This window comes from Pollachius pollachius (assembly GCF_949987615.1).
Source record: "Pollachius pollachius genome assembly, chromosome: 2".
NCBI classification, from domain to species: domain Eukaryota; kingdom Metazoa; phylum Chordata; class Actinopteri; order Gadiformes; family Gadidae; genus Pollachius; species Pollachius pollachius.
Genome location: NC_136935.1, coordinates 35,057,764 through 35,078,501, shown reverse-complemented (window position 1 = coordinate 35,078,501; position 20,738 = coordinate 35,057,764). Strand labels below are relative to the sequence as shown.

Genomic DNA, 20,738 nt, shown 5'->3' with positions numbered 1-20,738 from the left:
GCCTCTTTTTTAATAGACAATCACATAATTCAAAAACTTGTGCTCTTATGACTGACTCTCATCCAGTTGTATTAATAAACTACTTCATGCAGCAATTGGAATATTTGGTAGTCGGTCCAATTTTACGTCAATGCTTTGACTGTTCTCAACCTCACCTGTACGTTGCTTTGAAAATTAGCATCTGCAAAGTGACTCAACGTAGATGGCATGTCAATGTAAATAAGGCACTACCATGGGTCTGGTGATCTGTGGACTGGCGGGACCACCGCGATGGGGATGTCTGTACCCAGCGCCGAAGCCACCATATGGGGGCCTTCCGTCCACAGGGAGTCCCCGATGGCAATCTCTGGTCCATACTGGGCTATGAGGCCGGGCAGCTCCACCAATGACAGCATTGTACTGGGAGGACGATGTGCCAGAACTGTTGATAGACCAATCAGAGACTCGAACCCGAAGGCGGGCGGGCGCCACCCTCTTCCGCGTGGTGTCAGGGGCGGTAGGGTCAGGGGAGGCCCGTGGACCACGTCCACCTTGGGGACACGGCTCTTGACCTTGGATCTGGGCCAGAGCTGGGTGCTGTCCGGGGGACTCTGCCCGGGGGGTCCATACGGGGGGTTTTCCTCAGGTGGGCCAGCCAGCATGGTGCTGGTCATTTAAGGTCCACTTTAGGCCGGTTGATATCACATTTGGGTTTTTTTCTGCACTATACTCAATTAACTGTGAAGATAGACTTAATCAATTGTAGAAGGGAGGGATGGGCACAAATTATATATGTTAGACAGGAACAGTAGAAATAGAAGGATTCATGCTATACAGTTAACCGATCTGTGCATCCTACTATAAATACTTTCAAACCATTCATGCACCAGTACATGTTACTAGGCAGTTCTTACTGACATATTACTTTAATATCACAATCACTAAACTTTAAGCTATAAAATATTCAGTAGTTCAATGCAGAATATTATCGGATTGCAACGACAACAGTGGCCGGTTCCAAACTACGGTGACGTCGTTTAAAATCAGTGAAGGACGTCACCAGGTAAAACAAAAACCTTATTCAAAGGAATCCTCTTCTTCAAGTTAACTTCAACTTAATTTTTACATTGATACCTTCATATTTGGAAAAGGGTTAAATGAAAAGTACAATACATAAGCCAACTCTACCTAGCTGTTTGCTGCGGTCTTGCAAACAAACACATACTGAAAACAATGACTGAATGATAAATTGATTTCCAATATATTTTTTCGACAGACCAATATCATCACAGAAATTAACGCTTTTGCAGTCTAGCTATGTCAAAAGAAAGGATCGAAAAACGCTCAAGTGAAATAGTAAAAAGCAAAGCAAAGTCCTAAAGTGCAGAAGGAAACTTTGTTACCTGCCTCTGCAGCGTCAACACAACCGCAGCTCTGGCTGGTTTCCATGGCAGCACTCCGTCAAGTTCACCGTCGCCTTCCTCTGAGGTCTGTCTTCAGCTTCGTACGGACAGTTCGTGCAAATGAAGATTTTTTACAACGAATAACAACGATGAACTTGATTTGTGTCGATAAATCACGGCTCACGCACCGGCGCGCCGGTGTGTATGTGTTCCTGCGCGCGTGCCTTTTTGAGGGCTAGATCGGCCTCGTTTGAAAAAAACATGTTATTATTCATAATACATAGGCTACAAATTAAACATACTTCTAATGACTCGCTAGTCGCTACGATATGTTTAACGCATTTCTGTACATTTACATTTAATCCATACGATGATTAATGTGCCATGGCCTATATTAGGCTGTATTTATAGAAGGCCTGTAGATAAATAAGAACAAAGAGAAAAAATGCACGCTGCCAATGTAGGGCAGCTGTCCTTTATACCACCGTTTCTTTGAACATTTATGAATGGAATTGATTGTAAACCTACTCATCAGGAAGTCCAGTATGGCCAGGTCTACGACGTCAACCAGCCTAGTGTCTTTTTCACCTTGGAACAGTAGTCTGGCTCTGTTTCCCATCTGGAATCAAAACAACTTGTGACATTAACTTTACTTGTCACTTTCCCTTTTTCATATTATAATGCCATATTATAGGCTATTTAAGAGCACTGTTGAAAAAAGCAATAAACACACTTTGCCAGCTTGCTACGGCTGTACGACCGTCTCCACGGAGACCTCCAGGTCCTCCGGATGGCCAGCGAGAGGTCGGGCAGCATTAATGCCACGGAGCCCTCCAGGGCCGTAGGGCGACCGCACACGGCGTGCTCCGTTGAGCAGTAGTACGAGCACTGGCCGTAGAAACACGTGTTGCCCACTAGGGGGCACCGAAGATACACAGCCGCACAGGAGAGGGGACGAGAAGGGAGGAGAGGACAGGGGAGGAGAGGAGAGGTGAGGGGAAAGTTTGATTGAGGAAAAGCGGACAGTTAGGAATAGAGGAGATAAGAAGAGGAGACGAGAGGAAATTAGAATAACGGTGAGAGTAGAGGAAGGGAATGAAATTGGGAAGTAAAGAGATGAGAGGTAGGGCAAGGAAAGCAAAGAGACCAACAGAGACAAATAATAACCATAAATCAGTTGTTACCCGAGGCTGTGGTTCTTTATGAGCAGAAACAAGATGGCGGAGGGCCATGAACAACACACACAGAGCATGTTATTGATCTGTGTGTTATAGGAGACCAAGATGAGGGCGGGGGGTACCAGGAGAGGAAAAGAAGGTGCGGGCCAGTTTGTGGTCTGTTGTGACGTCTTTGATGTCCTTGACGACGTCCACCAGCCGGCCCACCACTGGGGGGATCCGCCGGTATCCAAGAATCCTTCAGTAGGAACCGGGGGGGGGGAACGATGAGAAAACAGTTGGAGGAAATAATGGGGAGAGAGTCTTGAGACTTTATTGTTTTAGTGCCAGATGAGTTCTTCAGTCACAATAATAAGAGATGTAAAAACACATCTATATTTGATACTTTTTCATTAAATTATGTACCGTGCAGGCGTCCTCAGACTGTTCCCAATTGAATGAAATTAACTCTGATCGAAACAACAGTTTCATGCCGTCTGCCATATTGTGCTTTGCAGATCCCATCTCATTATAAACAGTGAGAAAAGGAGCTCTGCTGTGCTGTTATTCTTCTTGCTAGCCGACTGGGGCCAGCTGCCTAGTTAACACCATACCCCTCCGCCCCCTCATCGCTACCTGTCCAGGTGGAAGGCAGCGATCTCTGCGTTGTGCCGCTCAAAGTCAGAGAAGTAGTAGAGGTTGAAGTTGGTCTCCTCGTCTCGCTCCTGCCTGTGGGGAGAGCAACTCATCTTAAAACCAGCGCACGTTGTCGTTTCATTTCGTCCTAGGTCGGCTCCATTAAGGCATGCCAGGCTACCGACTCAAACCATCTTCGCGTTGGCTAGTTGTAACTCTGTTAGTGCACTGTACTTGTACCTAAAAGCGAATCATTTACCCAGATCTCCGCTGGCAACAAGTGACGCTTATCTGACGAGAACATTTTAAAACATGTCTGGTCGCAGCTGTGGATGACAGAGTGAAAATTTGTTGCTGGGTGCAGTGACTCAGCTTAAGACATGGTCACCCACTGACTCAAAGTGCTATGTATTGATGGACTGATGAACACTAACAGGAAATAACACAATTATGCCCATCTCTACAGGGAAATCAATCACAGCCTCAGAACATTACAACGATTTCATATCATCATGTGTGTATAAGGTTGTGAATATTCTCTAAAGATTTGAATGTTTTTAAGTTAGAACAAATGACCCCTCATTACCCTCTGTCTTATTGTGTTGCCTTAACCTTGAAACTCGATTCTATCATCCATCTTATGCAGTGTGATAAAGCTGTTATATATGTTCCAGTGAAGTGTTGTCATTGGTACGTTATTTATCCAAGCTCTAGCCTGGGGAAGATGGGTAACAGGTGGATATAGCTGTGCTCACCAGCACAAGAAGGGAGGTGTTGCATGAGGGAGGAAGACCGTTTCTCACTGCGTGTTTCACCGTAATGAAATATATATTTGCATTCAAGAATTACCAGTCAGCAGCAAACGACAAAGTATTTTCCACTTCAACGGGCCTCACTTACTTCATTGGCTTGAAAATGGCCTGTCCGTAGTTGGGGAATGACATAACCAGCTTCAGCTGCGTCCCGCCGGACTTCTGCACTGAGAGACGGGGGGGGGGGGAAGGGAGCAGGGTCACCATAGCAACGCCCAGCACGACTCCAAGAGCCGTGGCACCACACAGAGGTGTGAGACGCCATTCGGAGTACGATGGAAACGCGCCCACGCGTACGCACACCAACTCACATTTGCACATACACACAGATATATACGTACACATGTAAAAGCATACACACAAAAAGACCTACCCCATGCACACGTACATACACAAACAAACATACACAAATGCACACATACACACGCACCCACTTATGAACAAATGCACACATACAAACATACGGCATTGACACCTGGTGTCAGAAAATAACACTTTGTCTCGCCATCCGTAGCCAGTAGTCATACATACTGTACTATTTACAAGTCTCTCTCTCTCTCTCTCTCTCTCTCTCTCTCTCTCTCTCTCTCTCTCTCTCTCTCTCACACTATATATATATATATATATATATATATATATATATATATATATATATATATCCTCGTCTCTACATATTGGACTATGTCTATTTTTTCCATCCAACAATCACACAATTTAGATCGATCACACAGCCTAATCCTTAATACACCGCACCCAGTTTGCCCAGGTGCTGCTACAGATTGACAGGGGAATGATTGATTCTTGATTAGCGACATGGAGGAACCTGTTCATCTGTGTATCCTGTTCATTCTTCTTGTATGTTGATTTGAGTTAGTCCAGCCTCAACACTGACACACTGTCTGGCGTCTGCACTGTAACCTGGCAGGAACTGATAGTGATCAGAACTGCTGCAAGTTAAGACACAGCAACACTTAACAAATCATACATAATAAGATCCAGTCTGTTCTCATTTAGCAGGCACTTTTATTCAAAGGCACCTCCAATGAATTCAGATACATGTTATTAAAGAACAGGTATGGGTTAGGTTGTCTCAAGTCCAAGGTAAGCCATCGGGGATCGAACCTAGTACCTTTGAGCACTACACTGCCCTGGAGCCAGATGTGATAATAAACAACCAAAACAAATGTGATCGTAATACATTTAAATATCCAGAATAACACTCAACTAAGCTACACCCTGGCCATGACATTCCCCAGCTGCTACCTGACCAGGCAATCAACACAACAACTCACCACCAATCACTTATGAACCATTTAACCAGTGGCGGTGGGTCTATAGAGGGCGCTAGGGCGCCACCCCTCCGTGAAATATTCACTTGAATATATCTGCCAACTATTAATCAACTATTATCAATACGAAATAAATCAACAAAAATACATAGCGTTTATCCTCGTTTAATTGTGTGATATACTTGTCACTGCCAGCAACCATTTAAATGCGTCTGAACGTCAATGATCTGGCCTAGGCTAGTTATTGGTCATTCGAAATAAAGCCCTCCTCCAAGTCAGGGGCGCCGGCCACGTTGAAGTCAATGTAAACTTGCTAACTTTTTGCTGTCTATCAAGCAGAGACAGCTTTTCGTTGGCGCAAGAAAATTCGCCCTCGGGTCGCACCAGTGTGCGCCCCAGGCCAATGGTATCGCGTTTCATTTTTGTTATCACCACATGATTGGACAATTCTGCAAATCAATCAAATATGCTACCTCCCTCAGCAGCATTTGCGCAACACAATTACATGTAGAGAAGAGATAGATCGCTAACTAGCAGAGAGTTGTAAGCAATGTTATACCTAAAAGGAGCAAGTAAGTTGCATATTAATTTAGTCTTTCGGCCTGTAGCATATAAACAAAATGAAACAACTGTCCCATATTTCCAACTGCATTTCAAGTAGACATTGAGACTCACAAAAAATGGACGCTATAGGACAGTGATCATGATTTGTCTCAATATCAGAATAACAACAATGGGTCAAATAGCAATGGCTGGTGGAATGGCCATAAAGTAGGTCTGTATATGCAGTGTAAGATTGTCTAGGCCCTGCAAGTCAGGATGTAGGCTATGAATCTGAATGAATAGTAGGTAAATAGGTAGTGGCCATCCCCAAAATGCACCGGAATACAGGAAATCAAATCTATTCAATTAAAAAAAAATTATGAGCGGACCCCAGACCCCCTGTCTATTACTGTGCTCCACCAACATTTTTGATCACCAGCCGCCACTGCATTTGTTGCGTTCTTGAAGAAAGTAGTCTAATCGGGATCGCTTTGAACTCACTTTATTTGTTAAAGTATTTCGGTATGGTAAGCAAAAGGAGGGGAATTGTATGGACACGCGTGTGAGCGACAAACAGCAGGCCTCTCTACCTAACTCCCTAGTATGGACTGCCGGATGTTTCTGATTTCGTTGGCTCCAGGCCCTGGTTTAATAGCGAGTAGGCGTGTCCTATGTGTCGTATTGGCTCCACCCTCCTCACCTGTCTAAAGGTGCTGCCATCTGTGGCTGGAATAGTTATTGCAGTTTATATGTCCTGCCCCCCTTGTGGCTATGTATAGTAATTACAGCTTATGTGTTTGATCCTACTTCCTAGTGGCTATGTATGGTAATTACAGCTTATGTGTTCGATCCTACTTCCTAGTGACTATGTATGGTAATTACAGCTTATGTGTTCGATCCTACTTCCTAGTGGCTATGTATGGTAGCCCATGTGCTTAAAATACGTAACACATTTAACATTCACACGGATGCGAAAACCTTTATTGTGTTGAATTTAGAACCTACTTGGTTGAATTATTCTCTAACAATTATTCACTGCCAGTGATGAAAAATACAACCTTCTACTTGATTGTGACAACTCTGCACTGCCATCTGTTTGTCAGAGAGCAACAGCTTTCAAACGACCACTTGGGTCTTACAGTTTTTTGAACTTACATACTTCAATTTTTAATTATTGCAGCATGGAGGGAGCATGGAGTTGGCCAATCTGCATCACAGATGGTTTATCCCTTGTGCACTTGACCTTATAGAATTGTGCGTGTTTATTGTACATTTTTGAATGAAGTGTCTACTGAATGACTAATTGTAAATGTAATTTCATACAGTTTATGGTTAGTTCAAAGCTTTGGATGAAAGCGTCTGCTCAACGGCTCCTGACTTAACGTAGATGTTTGCGAGGCGATCTGTGGTATGTCCCGGGCCGTACCTGCACTGACGATGTGGTGGGTGGCCAGCTGCTGGACCAGGGGCCCCACGTTGGGGTCTGGGTTGGGGTACAACTGCCAGCGAGAAATGCCCATGTGGAAGCGCAGCCAGGGGGGGTGGCTGCTGCTGTTCCACTGAACGTCCTCGTAGCCGTCCTGCAACATACTCACCCTGCAGGGGTGTGTGTGTGTGTGTGTGTGTGTGTGTGTGTGTGTGTGTGTGTGTGTGTGATTGTGTGTTTACATTGTGTGTGTGCGGTGTGTGTGTGTGTGTGTGTGTGTGTAGGGGTGTGTGCATTGTGTGTATATGTGTGTGTATGTGTGTGTGTGAGTGTGTGTGTGTGGTTGTTTGCATGTGTTTGTATTTGTGTATGTTTGTGTGCGGTGTGGTTAGTGTGTGTGCGTGTTTGTGTGTGTGGTAGGCAGGTAGTAAATTAGAGAGTGTAACTTATTAATACATTTTAGTAGATTCACTTGACATTAATAACATAAATAATTTAATCGAATCAGAAACTCTATTATTGATTATGTTTGGCCTCCAGCGAACAAAACATAAAATTGGTCTGCGTAGCATTCTGGTCACAACCCAGACCGACCTTCAAACAAACACACACACACACACACACACACACACACACACACACACACACACACACAAACATAGACAAACAGAGACACACACACACACACACACACACACACAAACACTCACACCCCGACACAACACCCCACAGACACACAGACACACACACACACACACACACACACAACACAAACATACACACACACGTTACAGCACACACACACACACATGTGCACACACCCACACACCCAGCAGTGCGGCCTCACCAGAACAGAGAGCTCTCCTTGCTGGGCTGGGCCTTGGGCTTCACCCGGAGCAGCCAGTCCTCCTCCGGGACGGCGGGGGAGGGGAGGTTGTACAGTGGGTGGCTGAAGAGCGCCTGCAGCTTTAACACCGAGACCCCCGCCTCCCCCCCAATGGGCGGGTGGCGCCGGGCCTTCCTGTCTCGGGGCACAAACCCCCTGTGTGTTTTACGGGTCAGACCGGCGGTGTCGTTGGCGTGGTGGAGCAGGGCATCACGACGAGCTGACGACAAGGATGATGAGGAGGAGGAGGAGGAGGAGGAGGATGAGGGGTTACAGGACTCCGTCTGGGGGACGGAGGAGAAGGAGTAGCAGAGCAGCAGGAGGTGGAGGAGCAGAGCGAAGGAGGCTGCACACAGGCAGAGGGTCCTGGGGCGGCGAGGACGCCTCACCCAACGCATCCTGCTGGGGTGGGAGAGGGAGGGGAGAGGGACAGAGGGGGGAGAATGAGAGAGAGGGGGAGAGAGAGAGAGAGAGGAGGGAGGGGGAGAAGGAGAGATAGAGGAGAGAGTAGGAGAGGGGGAGAGAGAGAGAGGAGGGAGGGGGAGAAGGAGAGAGAGTAGGAGAGAGAGAAGAGGGGGAGAGGTGAGAAAAGAGAAATAGAGAGAGAGAGACAGAGAGAAAGTCATGAAAACAGAGAATAATAACCGGCAAAAAGGCATATATATATATAAAAAAGTGTGAAGTGGTGTAAGTCACCCAAGGAAGACATTTCATCAAGGAGAGTGGGAGGGGAACAAGAGAAAGTTGAAACAAACGCTTGCCGATTGTGTCAGTGAAACGAAAGCCAAGATAATAAGGCGCTTAACTTACCCGTTTTTCTTTTTCAAACTTCAAAATAGCTCATCAATCTGCCCCTTCACACTCTGTTAACAGCATGTCAATATCCCCTGTGGTCAACAAATGCCACATGACACGCTACGATGTTCCCACTGTGAACCAATGAGTCTTCCGTTTGCATACCTGTGTGTGTGTGTTGTTCTGTTAAAGCCCCCCCGTCCTGCTGAGTTTGGCTGGAGCCTGCGGACCCGTGCTGTGTCCCCGTGTTCTGCAGGTGGTAGGGGCCATGAAGCCTGGGGTCCTGGGGTAGAGCGGGAGGGTGGAGAGGTGCCAGGTTATGGTGCTCTCACTGGGTGACAGTGTCTACGGGGTTGGCCCTGATCTTGTTTGTTTACCCACCATTTGGACTGTGAGTAAGGGCCGTCCCTCTGTCTGGATGGCATTCTGTCTGTCTGTCTGTCTGTCTGGCTGTCTGTCGTTCTGCCGGCTCATCTGTATGTCTATGCATCTGTATGTCTGCCTGTCTGTCTGTCTGGGTCTGATGGACAATCCTGATGCACTATAAAGTAATCACGTTCTCCTTGGACAGGAGGAGGTTGAATTGGCCCATGCTTGAGAAACTTGATCATGATGGGTCTCTGCTCGTCTCCACCCTGGCCTTCCTCTCTCCGACATGTCCCACCTGTGTTTGTTCCAGAGAGCCTTTGGGGAGGGACTGCAGGCGGAGCCTCCCTAACGATGATCAGCCTCACCTGTGCAATGTTGGCCCACAGTCAGGTGCCTCTCTGGCTCCCTGGGGCAACAGCCTTGTTTTTGCTTTAAGTTCCTGTTGAGGATCTTGCATTGTAGTTCTCACTGCTGTGCTTTGTATTTAGTTTGATGTTATTTCGGTAGCCGAGTGATACGGCACTCAATGTGGACGGCCCAGTGGTTTCCTCTCTTTTGTTGTGTTGAGACAGATCTCCCCTTTTGCCTTTCGGTTTGTTACGTCTCATGGGTTTGAGCCGCTCCAGATAGGGGTTGTAACACCGCTGGTTGTAAACAACACGGTCCCCCCGTCCCTTAACTTAACACTACTTTCCACCAAACACACATACACCAAACAAATCCCTCACATATACACACACACACGCACACAAAATTACTCAAACGCACACACCACACATTTCACATTCTATTGCATGTAAAGGATGTTCGTTAGAATTGGCGCTCGTACTTTTATTTATTTAAATTAATACTTAATCAGTATTTTTTATGATTGGATTGCTTTTGTTATTGTTCATATGAGAGGCATCTAATACAAGGACATCTTACGCAGGAGTGCAGGATTTGTCACAGACTCTTTTTCCTTGTCCCTGCCTCAACCCCATCCCTATCTCTCACTCCTCTTTTCACCTACAGCAGCTACCTGGGTTTTAAATGGTTCAGTCTTTTACAAGGTCGGAATGTTCAGGCTTTGTTTGCAGCAATAACGTCATTCGGAACAAGGATTCAAAATAGAGGTTGCCTTGCATCTTTGTACTTATATGAAACCCTCTGTGCACAGAAGGATACAGATGCTTAAACAGACACACACACACACACATACACACTCACGCACACACGCATGCACACACGCACGCAAGCACGCACGCACACACGTACGCACGCACGCACACACGCACACAATGACACATTCATATTGGAATGGAAACGCACACCTGTGGTATGTCTGCATGGACCTACACTTTTACACACACTTGCCTGTGCTTTGATATGCATGACCTATGCACGTACACACACACACACACACACACACGCACGTACGCACGCACACAATCACACATTCATATTGGAATGGATTTCAACTTTTCTTAATTATAACAGTCCCCGCAGCAGTTGGTGAATGAAACATGAAAGTCTCCTTTAATGTGATTCTGTCCTCTTTTGACCTTCCCTTCATGTCAATTTCTCTTTCCCTTTCTCCTTTTCTCTCTTTCCTTTTCTATGCTGCTGTCCACTGTTTCTCTTTTGCCCCCTCTTTGTCTATTTCACTTTCGCACCGACTCTCTCTCTCTCTCGCTCTCTCTCCCTCTCATTTCTTCAGCTCGCTCAACCACTTATCTGGCTCTTGTTTCTTTGGGCAGGTGGTGAATTTGGTGTCCGATTTTCTTTTCACACAAACAACAAATCAATCATACATACACGCACACACACACACAATAACTCAAACAAACGTACAAACACACATACAATCACATTGAACAGCACTCACACACACACACACACACAACATCACTCACACACTCAGTGGCACAAACATTCAGGGACAGACACATCCCTGAGGTTGTTGCTAGGAGACGACAGCTACCTGTGGAGTGATGGGGGCACTGTCTCAGCACCGCGCCGTCCAAACGTCATCTCAGGATCAATCAATGTCTCCTGGTGATTCATCGCTGTGCCACTGCTGCTTTTAACACCCAGTGAAACCCAGAAAGGTTAAGGCTTTTGATGAAGGGATTTTACATTTCTTTTACCAGGACCTCTCCTGTAGGAGACCTGTCAAATAAAGTAAGTTATGCAAGTTTAGAGATAAAGAGAGGATGCCTAGTCTCAGGAAAGTGTAGGCGCATTTGGGAGTTTCACTCCCAAATGTGTGTATTAACCGATGTAAGTCGCTTTGGATAAAAGCGTCTGCTAAATGCCCTAATTGTAATTGTAATTGAATTCCCTATCTCAAAAGCACATTTGTAAGCAACATCCCTACCCTAATGATAAGTCTAAATTCACTGTAGGTCCCTGAGGTTTAATCTTTATCTTGTATGCTCCTCGGTTAAGACTGAAAAGACCACTGTATCGGAGCTCTGCTTCACAGCATCCCTGATCGAAGACTCTCCCCGTCAGCCCCACGACGTTGTTTGGGATGGAATATGACCTATTTATTTTTATTATCAAATGCCACTTGCTTGCGTTGTCAGTGTGACTCTGCAAGTCTTTGAATGAATATTTAACTGAGTCAGTAGGACCCTTGAAAGTGGGGAGATATAAAGAGCGTCAGCAGTAAATAATGAATGGGAGCCAGCCTGGGGGGGCGGGGGGGGACACACTGTGTTGCTTCTGAGAAAAATCTCTGTAACAGGAAGAGCTGCATACTGACACCAACAGCCTCGCCTGCCTCCAACTGTTGACATAGGGTTTATGAGGAAATAAATAATGAAGGCAGCAATTGTATTTCTTTGTGAGTTTGCATGAGCGAGTATGTGTTTGTGTGTTCTGTTCGTATTGTCACAGGGCAGGCTGACCAGTGGGGTCACAGTGTTTTGAGTAAACATGATTTCAACATCATCTTTACTTAAATCGCTCAGCAGATATTTTTATCCAGAGCGACTTGCAGTGAATTGAGATACATGTCAGTATGGAGCGGGAATATATGTGAGGGTGTCATGCTCAGTGACTGTTGATAATGGGGTAAGGAACCCAATTGGATTCCAACACACTGGTCGCTACACCGTCCTGCATGTTAATTTTACATTTGAGTCAGTTTTACCCTCCAACCACCCAATAGCATTTCATTATTGTTGTGTTTAAAGGCATACCAATTTTATTTGCCTTTTCACCATTTAGAAAAGTGCAAATTGTGATTTGATAGTGATAGGTTAAACGATTGTGAAACAAATGGAATCATCCTAAAAGCTACTGAAATTCCAATGAGTTGAGTTTAAAATGAGGGCATTTTGTTAGTTCATGCCTGGAATTTATAGGACAATAAGTCCTCTTTTTCAAACCTCTCTTCTGTTTGCTCTTTTTATCTAATGTTTATTTAATGAGAATGAGCCAGATGCCATGCAATCTTTCTTTCTTAGGGTATAGTTTAATGCCATAAGAAAGCATCACTCTTTTAAACGATCTTGACTAGCAGACAGTATAGCAGGGCTAAATTATAGTGTTGTGCATTTCTCTGAACGAAACGGCCCTCTGAATGTTTACAAAGTATATATTACATCATTGTAATATGAAGGATATTATCATATTATAATAAATATTTAAAAACAAATATCACAATTACCACAGCAAAAAGCATGTGTTCACTGGTCTGTTTGAAGACAAAGACTCCATTGTAGAAGGCAGGAAGAGGAACGCTGCATCAAACATCTGTTTAAAACACAACTCAAGTTTATTGTATCACCAGAACAGCACGCATACAGGTCTGTTCGCTTGGGTCTGTTAAAACTGGTATGAACGTAAAAGTAAAGCGTAAGAAAAACGTTGACATCAACAACATCAACCATGAGGTTGGGATCATTGTGAATCTGTACACCGGACGAGTCCTGAAACATGTCCTTAACTGAAGGAAACCAGACCTGTGTCTGTAGTGTCTGGGCTGCACAGACACAGCCCTTCATCGAAATGAGACCACAGTGTTCAGTGTTGTTCCGTTTTCACATGTGATCCCCAAACGTTGCATCAAAATATTTACACACATCAAAACTGTATTGAAAACCTACAAAGTGGGGGGGACTGGGGACAGACCGAGAGAGTCAAAGGAAACAGAGCGTAAAGAATAACAAAAGTTTACGGGAGGAGAAACGTAAAGGACTATTGCAAAGAACCTTGGGCAGAGAGGAAAGACGTGTCTTTTTTCAATTTTCTTTTCTTCTTTTTCTTCAAAAATATTGTGTGTGTCCAGCACACACAAACATTCACACGTGCACACACAGTCCCTGAAGAGAAACGTGGTTTAAAAAAAATTGTGGAGAGAGACCCTGGCCGGATATACAGTATTATTGTAACAGAGTAATACGAATGCAATTAAAAAGAGAGAGAGAGGTTACAGCATCTGGGATACATGGAGGGAGAGGGTGTGTCTACGGACGGGTGAGGAGCAGAAGGACGTGTCTAATCGGTGGAGTCTCTGAGCGAGAGCATACAGTACTCAGCATTTCAAACACCTGTTTCAAATAAAAATAATAATAAACATTTCAAATAAAACCACATGTTCCAAGTGATGGCTGGTACAGCCAAGATGGCCGGTTAATAAGTACACAAGGAAACCGACGCCGCTAACCGCGTGCAAAGTCACTAGCGCATCCCCCACACGAGGGTGGGTGAACCGTTTGCACCTCAAAGAGTTCTGAGATGCAAAAAACGTAAGAAAAATATAAAAACAAATATCTTATAATGTTATCATTCATAAAACGTTATGGCTGTAACTTTAGTTATATTATATGTAACTTAACAATGAAAGCCAACTATACAGTGGAGCCACATCCAGCCTGTGGGACACAGAGGTCCAGGCCAGGACGGGATTGGCACCGAACAACCCTTTACATCAGCAGCCCATCGCAGTGTTAATAAATGGATACCATGAAATGAGCTCGCTCTTTTTCCCTTGTTTTATCAGAGTTTCCCCAGATCTACGTCGGGGACTCAGACAACCCGGTGGTTGGAAAGGTGAGGAGGGAAGATGGGTGGAATGATGAGAAGGACGGAAGTAATGGAGGACAGGCAGCGTGATGAGAGGCGGGGAGGGGCTAGGAACACTTCCACACGCACACGGCCAGGCTGCCTCCGAAGAACATGTAGAGCAGGTTCTTCACTTCGTGGGTCACCTCGAAGCCAAAGCCCTCGCCAATCACCACGTGCCACGAGCTGCCAAACTTCTTGTCCATGGACTCCTTGATCATCTTCGCTGCACTCTGAGAGAGAGACACGGAAAGAGACCGGAGAGAGACAGGGGGAGGGAGTGAGTGACATAGTGAGATAGAGAGAGAAAGAGACAGAACAGATAGAGACGGGAGAGGGGTAGTGAGAGAGATAGAGACAGAGAGAGAAAGAGAGAGAAGGGAAGAGAGAGACACAGATAGACAGGGAGAGAGGGAGTGAGAGAGATAGAGAGAGAGAGCAACAGAGAGTGAGAGAGACCAGATAGAGACAGGAAGGGAGGGAGTGAGAGAGATGGAGAGAGAGAAAGAGAGAGAAGGGAAGAGAGAGACCAGATAGACAGGGAGAGAGGGAGTAAGAAAGACAGAGAGACACAGATAGATAGATAGATAGATGGCAAGCCATTTTAACATTTAATCAGTAGGGCTGACTTGTAGTGATTTAGTTTTCACTAGTCAAAATGACCTTTCGATATTTTAAAATGTTGTTTTGACTAGTTCAAATGTTAGTTTAAAATACCTGTAAAACTATTTAGACATGATACAAAAATATTTTCCCATGCAGAAAGGACATTTAGACTAGTCACAATTGATTTACATTTATGATATCTGTAATTTAAGAACAATTGCAGATATTTACGATAAACATTGCCACTGGTGAGAATTTAATTATTGATATCTATAATTAACATTTTGACCAGTGAGAACCTATTTGTAGAAATCATTAGAATTTCAACTACTCAAACTAACATTATGGATAAATTGACTTAGAATATAACACGTCAAAATTGTATTTCAGATATCTCATATGTAGTTTGAATAGAAGTCAATGAGAAAAAATTATTAGTAGTAATTGAGTTATAGTTATCTACAATTAACATTTATATTAATAATAAATGAATTGTTGATATCAGGAATTTGCATTTTGAATTGTAAGAAATGAATTGTAGATATCTTTAATTAGAATTGTCGCTAGTTATTGCTCTAAGATTATGGATATAAAAACCCAACAATCTCTCTATTTGTTACTAGTCAAAAAGCAATTGTTGATATCTACCATTTATAGTCTTTGAATTTAATAGAAGAAAGACATTTAGAGAGAGATAGATTTAAATTATTGACCTGAAACTAGTATCACATGTTCTGCAGAGCTGAAACAGCTGAATTCAGGTGATTCGGGGAACGCACTCATTCAAAATGTCTATCATAAGCAGACGTGCCAGCAGATTATTTACTCACTCACCTCATTGTTTGTTGCAAACTTTTCACAGGCCGTCACACAGAGCTCCATAGTCTCGACCCTCATTTCCTCTGCCATGTCTGTGTGCTGGAGACACAAACACAGGTCATTAACACACTACCATGTCACCATGTACACACTGAAAGAATAAGCCAGGCCTCTGGAAGTTGGCCTGCTGCTTCTTAGGCTGAGTAAAAAGTGACACACTAGTCTGTGTCAGCTGGCACTATACATATGATCAAACAACAATGATAGAAGATGATCCATTTACTATTTGAACTATTGAACTATTACAACTACTGCTATTATGATTAAGTATACACTTTTATTGAATGTGACTGACTCACTACTACTATCGCACGCAATATCAATACGATACATAACGTACGATAATCATTGTAAAACCCCATACCCTTATGATCAATGTAATGCCCATACCCTTATGATCAATGTAACACACATAGCCTTATGATTAATGTAATAACAATCCCCTGATGACCAATGTAACACCCATTTCCCAATGGTCAATGTAACACCCATAACCTGATGCTAAATTGAACACCCATACCCTGATGATCAACGTTACACCCATACCATGAGGATCAACGTTACACACATTCCATGATGATCAACGTAACACCCATACCATGATGATCAACGTAACACCCATACCCTGATGATCAACGTAACACCCATACCATGATGATCAACGTAACACCAATACCATGATGATCAACGTAACACCCATACCATGATGATCAACGTAACACCCATACCATGATGATCAACGTAACACCCATACCATGATGATCAACGTTACACCCATACCATGATGATCAACGTAACACCCATACCCTGATGATCAACGTAACACCCATACCATGATGATCAACGTAACACCCATACCATGATGATCAACGTTACACCCATACCCTGATGATCAATGTAACGCCCATACCCTGATGATCATTAAAACACCATACCCTTATGATCAATGTAACCCTGATGATCATTAAAACACCATACCCTGATGATCAATGTAACCCTGATGATCATTAAAACACCATACCCTTATGATCAATGTTACCCTGATGATCATTAAAACACCATACCCTTATGATCAATGTAACCCTGATGATCATTAAAACACCATACCCTGATGATCAATGTAACCCTGATGATCATTAAAACACCATACCCTTATGATCAATGTTACCCTGATGATCATTATAACACCATACCCTTATGATCAATGTAACCCTGATGATCATTAAGACACCATACCCTGATGATCATTAAAACACCATACCCTTATGATCAATGTTACCCTGATGATCATTATAACACCATACCCTTATGATCAATGTAACCCTGATGATCATTAAAACACCATACCCTTATGATCAATGTAACCCTGATGATCATTAAAACACCATACCCTTATGATCAATGTAACCCTGATGATCATTAAGACACCATACCCTGATGATCATTAAAACACCATACCCTTATGATCAATGTTACCCTGATGATCATTATAACACCATACCCTTATGATCAATGTAACCCTGATGATCATTAAAACACCATACCCTTATGATCAATGTAACCCTGATGATCATTAAAACACCATACCCTTATGATCAATGTTACCCTGATGATCATTAAAACACCATAGCCTTATGATCAATGTAACCCTGATGATCATTAAAACACCATGCCCTTATGATCAATGTAACCCTGATGATCATTATAAAACACCATACCCTAATGATCAATGTTACCCTGATGATCATTAAAACACCATACCCTTATGATCAATGTTACCCTGATGATCATTAAAACACCATACCCTTATGATCAATGTAACCCTGATGATCATTAAGACACCATACCCTGATGAGAGGAAAGCTGTGGAGCCTCTTGTAGTCTGCCTCTTCCTTCTTCCCGTCCCCTGTCTCAGCCATTCCGACTCGATCCAGCAGCTACACAGAGAAAACAGCACATCTTCACGAAGACAGCAGCACGTATAGCTTAGCTGACGCCTGTTTTTAATAGTACATGCACCAATCAATAGCCCTAACCAAACGTATACATGACAGCCCTTGAAAGGGACAGAGGAAGATGCATGCGACCCTAGCGTAACTCGATACAGGCTAATGTTTGGTTGCTAAGTTCATTCAATAGTGCTAGCAACGGCTAGCTATAGCAATCCTAGTATTTGTTATAACAGCATAATTGCTGATCTGGTAAGAATGACAAGTACAGCGTTTGCATGGATTATGGTTCTAGTTCAATATATATTGAAGAGTTTAATATATAACTAACGTTACGGTTGGTATAATTAGTAATTGTAGCTCGCGTTAGCTAAATATCTTGGGTAGCAACCACTCTTTTCCATTGATGTTTTGTCTACAGTTTATAGATTTGACCAATCTCATTAACGAAGTAGCGACTCACTTCTTTAATAAATTGAACACAGATACACTCGTTACTTACGCGACGTTTGCTCGACAAAAAGTTATTTCATGTGTAAGAGTCCGGTTGTTAAGGAGACATGTTTTAAACAAACGAGATGCCAGTGAAAGACAGCTCCGCCCCTTTGCTTATACTGCTCCGCCATTGGCTCAGAGTTTACCGTTGAACTGAGCTGAAGAAGAAACCATGATGTCATCCTACGGTAAGAGAAAGAGGGACAGAGAGACCAAGGGACGGGGCGAGTGATGGAAGGAGTCATACCCAACGATCAACTGAGCCCAACGTTATTGCAATATTAACAAGCAGACATACATACATTAGGAAAAAGGCTTTCCTCATAGGTCTTCTGTTTGATGAGCTAAAATCATATTGATCAAACATTTAGGAATCGAGTTCCAGAGTTTTACTTCTGTTCCCCATGGTGGGAGTGGAAAACCACTTTTCTAATCGGCCCACTAAGAGAATCTGACCTAGATGCAGTAGAGGGGGTAGCATCCACAAATCCCCAGGTGTACAAGTTTGATTGAGAGCAGACTGCGACCTGCAGTAGTCCGACACACATTTTATAATAAATATATATATGTAAATAAACACATTTTCATTCAATCCTGGTGCGTAACATTTGTGGCCGTACTTCCATAATGATTACATTAATTGGTGATCATTCATCAACCATTTGTTACAATGTTTATATTTGAAAATTACCTTTCCGTCCAGATGTGTTTTATTTGCCATGAATTATTGGAATTGAATGGCACATTACTATACTTTGCCTAGTGCTATACTGTACAACATGTTCACAATTGACAGCCTCTGGATTAAAGACATTATTTTTCAAACAATGACCCCTGTCCACTGATGGATGGAAGTGGATTAGCAATCTCTGGGGTCATGGTAAAACCTCTCTTGCACATTAGCTCTCTCTCTCTCTCTCTCTCTCTCTCTCTCTCTCTCTCTCTCTCTCACTCTCTCTCTCTCTCTCTCTCTCTCTCTCTCTCTCGCTCTCTCTCTCTCTCTCTCTCTCTCTCTCTCTCTCTCTCTCTCTACTACATTGCCTAACCCTTGCCTTCACCACTAATGGACCATTATCATAATAGTGTTATAGCAGGATAAAAGTTACTTTTACCAGAGAGAGGTTTTATCCTGAGTAGGATAAGTCAGACCCATCCAAAGTAACAGTGGTCTGGGTGCTTAGGTAGACGAGCCAAGTACCTTTCAGTGTGTGTGTGTGTGTGTGTGTGTGTGTGTGTGTGTGTGTGTGTGTGTGTGTGTGTGTGTGTGTGTGTGTGTGTGTGTGTGTGTGTGTGCGTGTGTGTGTGTGTGTGCGTGTGGGGGGGGGGGGGGGGGGGGGGGTATAATAGCATGGGCATAGATGTGCGTGTGTGTTGATGTTGGTGTTGGTCTAGGTACGTGTGTACCTGTGCAGTGAAGGTAATTAGAGTCCCTCTATTATTCATCAGGTCAGGTGATTACCAGCCCACTTCATGCTATCTTACTATGGCGGACAGTCATCAATATAATAATATAAAGGCAGCATATGTATAAATATCAATATACATTTTAATACATATAAACTTTTATCCAAAGCAGTGATTTGAAAGTGCACTCACAGTTAATTTTTTTTAAATTTTAATTCAGGGTCTTGGTGATCAAACCATCGTTACATCTCACTTGGCTTCACCCAAACGTCTGTTGCCAATAAAATTACTTCCCTGTACATATTCTGCCAAATAGCATCTAGCGTGCACACGGTTTCCAGAAATGTAATAACTGGCACTACTGGACTAAGGTAACACCGTTGGGTGTTTAAAAGGGCCAAGGAGCCGTCGTGATCAGATTGTGTGGAGGATGGAAGCAGGGCCGCTGCTGGCCATTTCGGTGCCCTACGCGAGCGGGGGGGGGGGGGGGGAGGAGCCTCTTTTTATATATTAGGTAAAAACATATAATTGCCGAAATTGAGTGATAGGTTATGCAATTAAGAAAAAACAACGGTGGGCCTCTTCATAACTAATTTCTATATTTTTTTAATTCAATAATGCAATAATTATTTTTATTTTTTTATTTTTTTTACAAACCATAATTTTTGGTGCCCCCCCCAGGTACTTGGTGCCCTACACACTCTGCGTACTCTGCGTATAGGGAGCGGCGGGCCTGGATGGAAGTCTACTGCTCTCTACTATTTGCAGTATTAAAGATCCATCAGCCCCTCCGCGCTCGTGCACTGGGTGTGGCTGCACACCTGTGGTGCATTGACCAATCAATGCACAAAGGTTAAACCAGCCGTCACCACACACACTTAGGAGGGCTCTGAGTGTAGCACAAAAGCTATTAGGCTGAATGGACACATCAAAGTTATTTTGAAAGACTATGTACAGGTGGCAATGGATGTTTAAATTAAGCCAGGAGAGGCGATTGCAATGGTTTGATTTCCCAAATTGGTGTTGTCCTTTAGGCAGCAGGTATCTTTCTCAAG

The 20,738-nt window shown here is 43.6% G+C and overlaps 3 protein-coding genes across 3 annotated transcripts in view; all 3 read right to left on the bottom strand.

Moving 5' to 3' along the window:
- dnhd1 (dynein heavy chain domain 1) overlaps window positions 1–653 on the bottom strand; it is a gene marked incomplete at both ends in the record, with an annotated part of 29,527 nt that extends 28,874 nt beyond the window's left edge. Inside the window, 1 exon segment of the mRNA XM_079730618.1 lies at window positions 232–653. Coding sequence (XP_079586744.1) covers window positions 232–653 — 422 coding nt within the window.
- LOC307071342 (extracellular serine/threonine protein kinase FAM20C-like) overlaps window positions 1–8,529 on the bottom strand; it is a gene marked incomplete at both ends in the record, with an annotated part of 38,881 nt that extends 30,352 nt beyond the window's left edge. The window contains 8 exon segments of the mRNA XM_079730328.1: window positions 1,911–1,961; window positions 1,964–2,001; window positions 2,116–2,296; window positions 2,683–2,798; window positions 3,176–3,268; window positions 4,076–4,154; window positions 7,246–7,415; window positions 8,093–8,529. Coding sequence (XP_079586454.1) covers window positions 1,911–1,961; window positions 1,964–2,001; window positions 2,116–2,296; window positions 2,683–2,798; window positions 3,176–3,268; window positions 4,076–4,154; window positions 7,246–7,415; window positions 8,093–8,529 — 1,165 coding nt within the window.
- Window positions 8,530–13,042: 4,513 nt separating this feature from the next.
- LOC307091986 (dynein axonemal light chain 4) lies at window positions 13,043–18,351 on the bottom strand. Its single transcript, XM_079758841.1, has 4 exons — window positions 18,287–18,351; window positions 17,683–17,772; window positions 15,791–15,874; window positions 13,043–14,583 (listed from the first exon to the last, which is right to left on the bottom strand). The coding sequence occupies exons 2-4, from the start codon at window positions 17,752–17,754 to the stop codon at window positions 14,419–14,421; spliced, it is 321 nt and encodes a 106-aa protein (XP_079614967.1). The 5' UTR covers window positions 17,755–17,772; window positions 18,287–18,351; the 3' UTR covers window positions 13,043–14,418.
- Window positions 18,352–20,738: the final 2,387 nt, after the last annotated feature.

Bases quoted from the DNA above. Each gene is read 5' to 3' on its own strand.
- LOC307091986 (XM_079758841.1), bottom strand. From the start codon at position 17,754: ATGGCTGAGACAGGGGACGGGAAGAAGGAAGAGGCAGACTACAAGAGG. The intron at 15,875-17,682 runs GTATGGTGTCTT...TTGTGTCTCCAG, and splicing joins ACAGCTTTCCTCTCATCAGG to CACACAGACATGGCAGAGGA. The intron at 14,584-15,790 runs GTGAGTGAGTAA...TCTCTCTCTCAG, and splicing joins AGTTTGCAACAAACAATGAG to AGTGCAGCGAAGATGATCAA.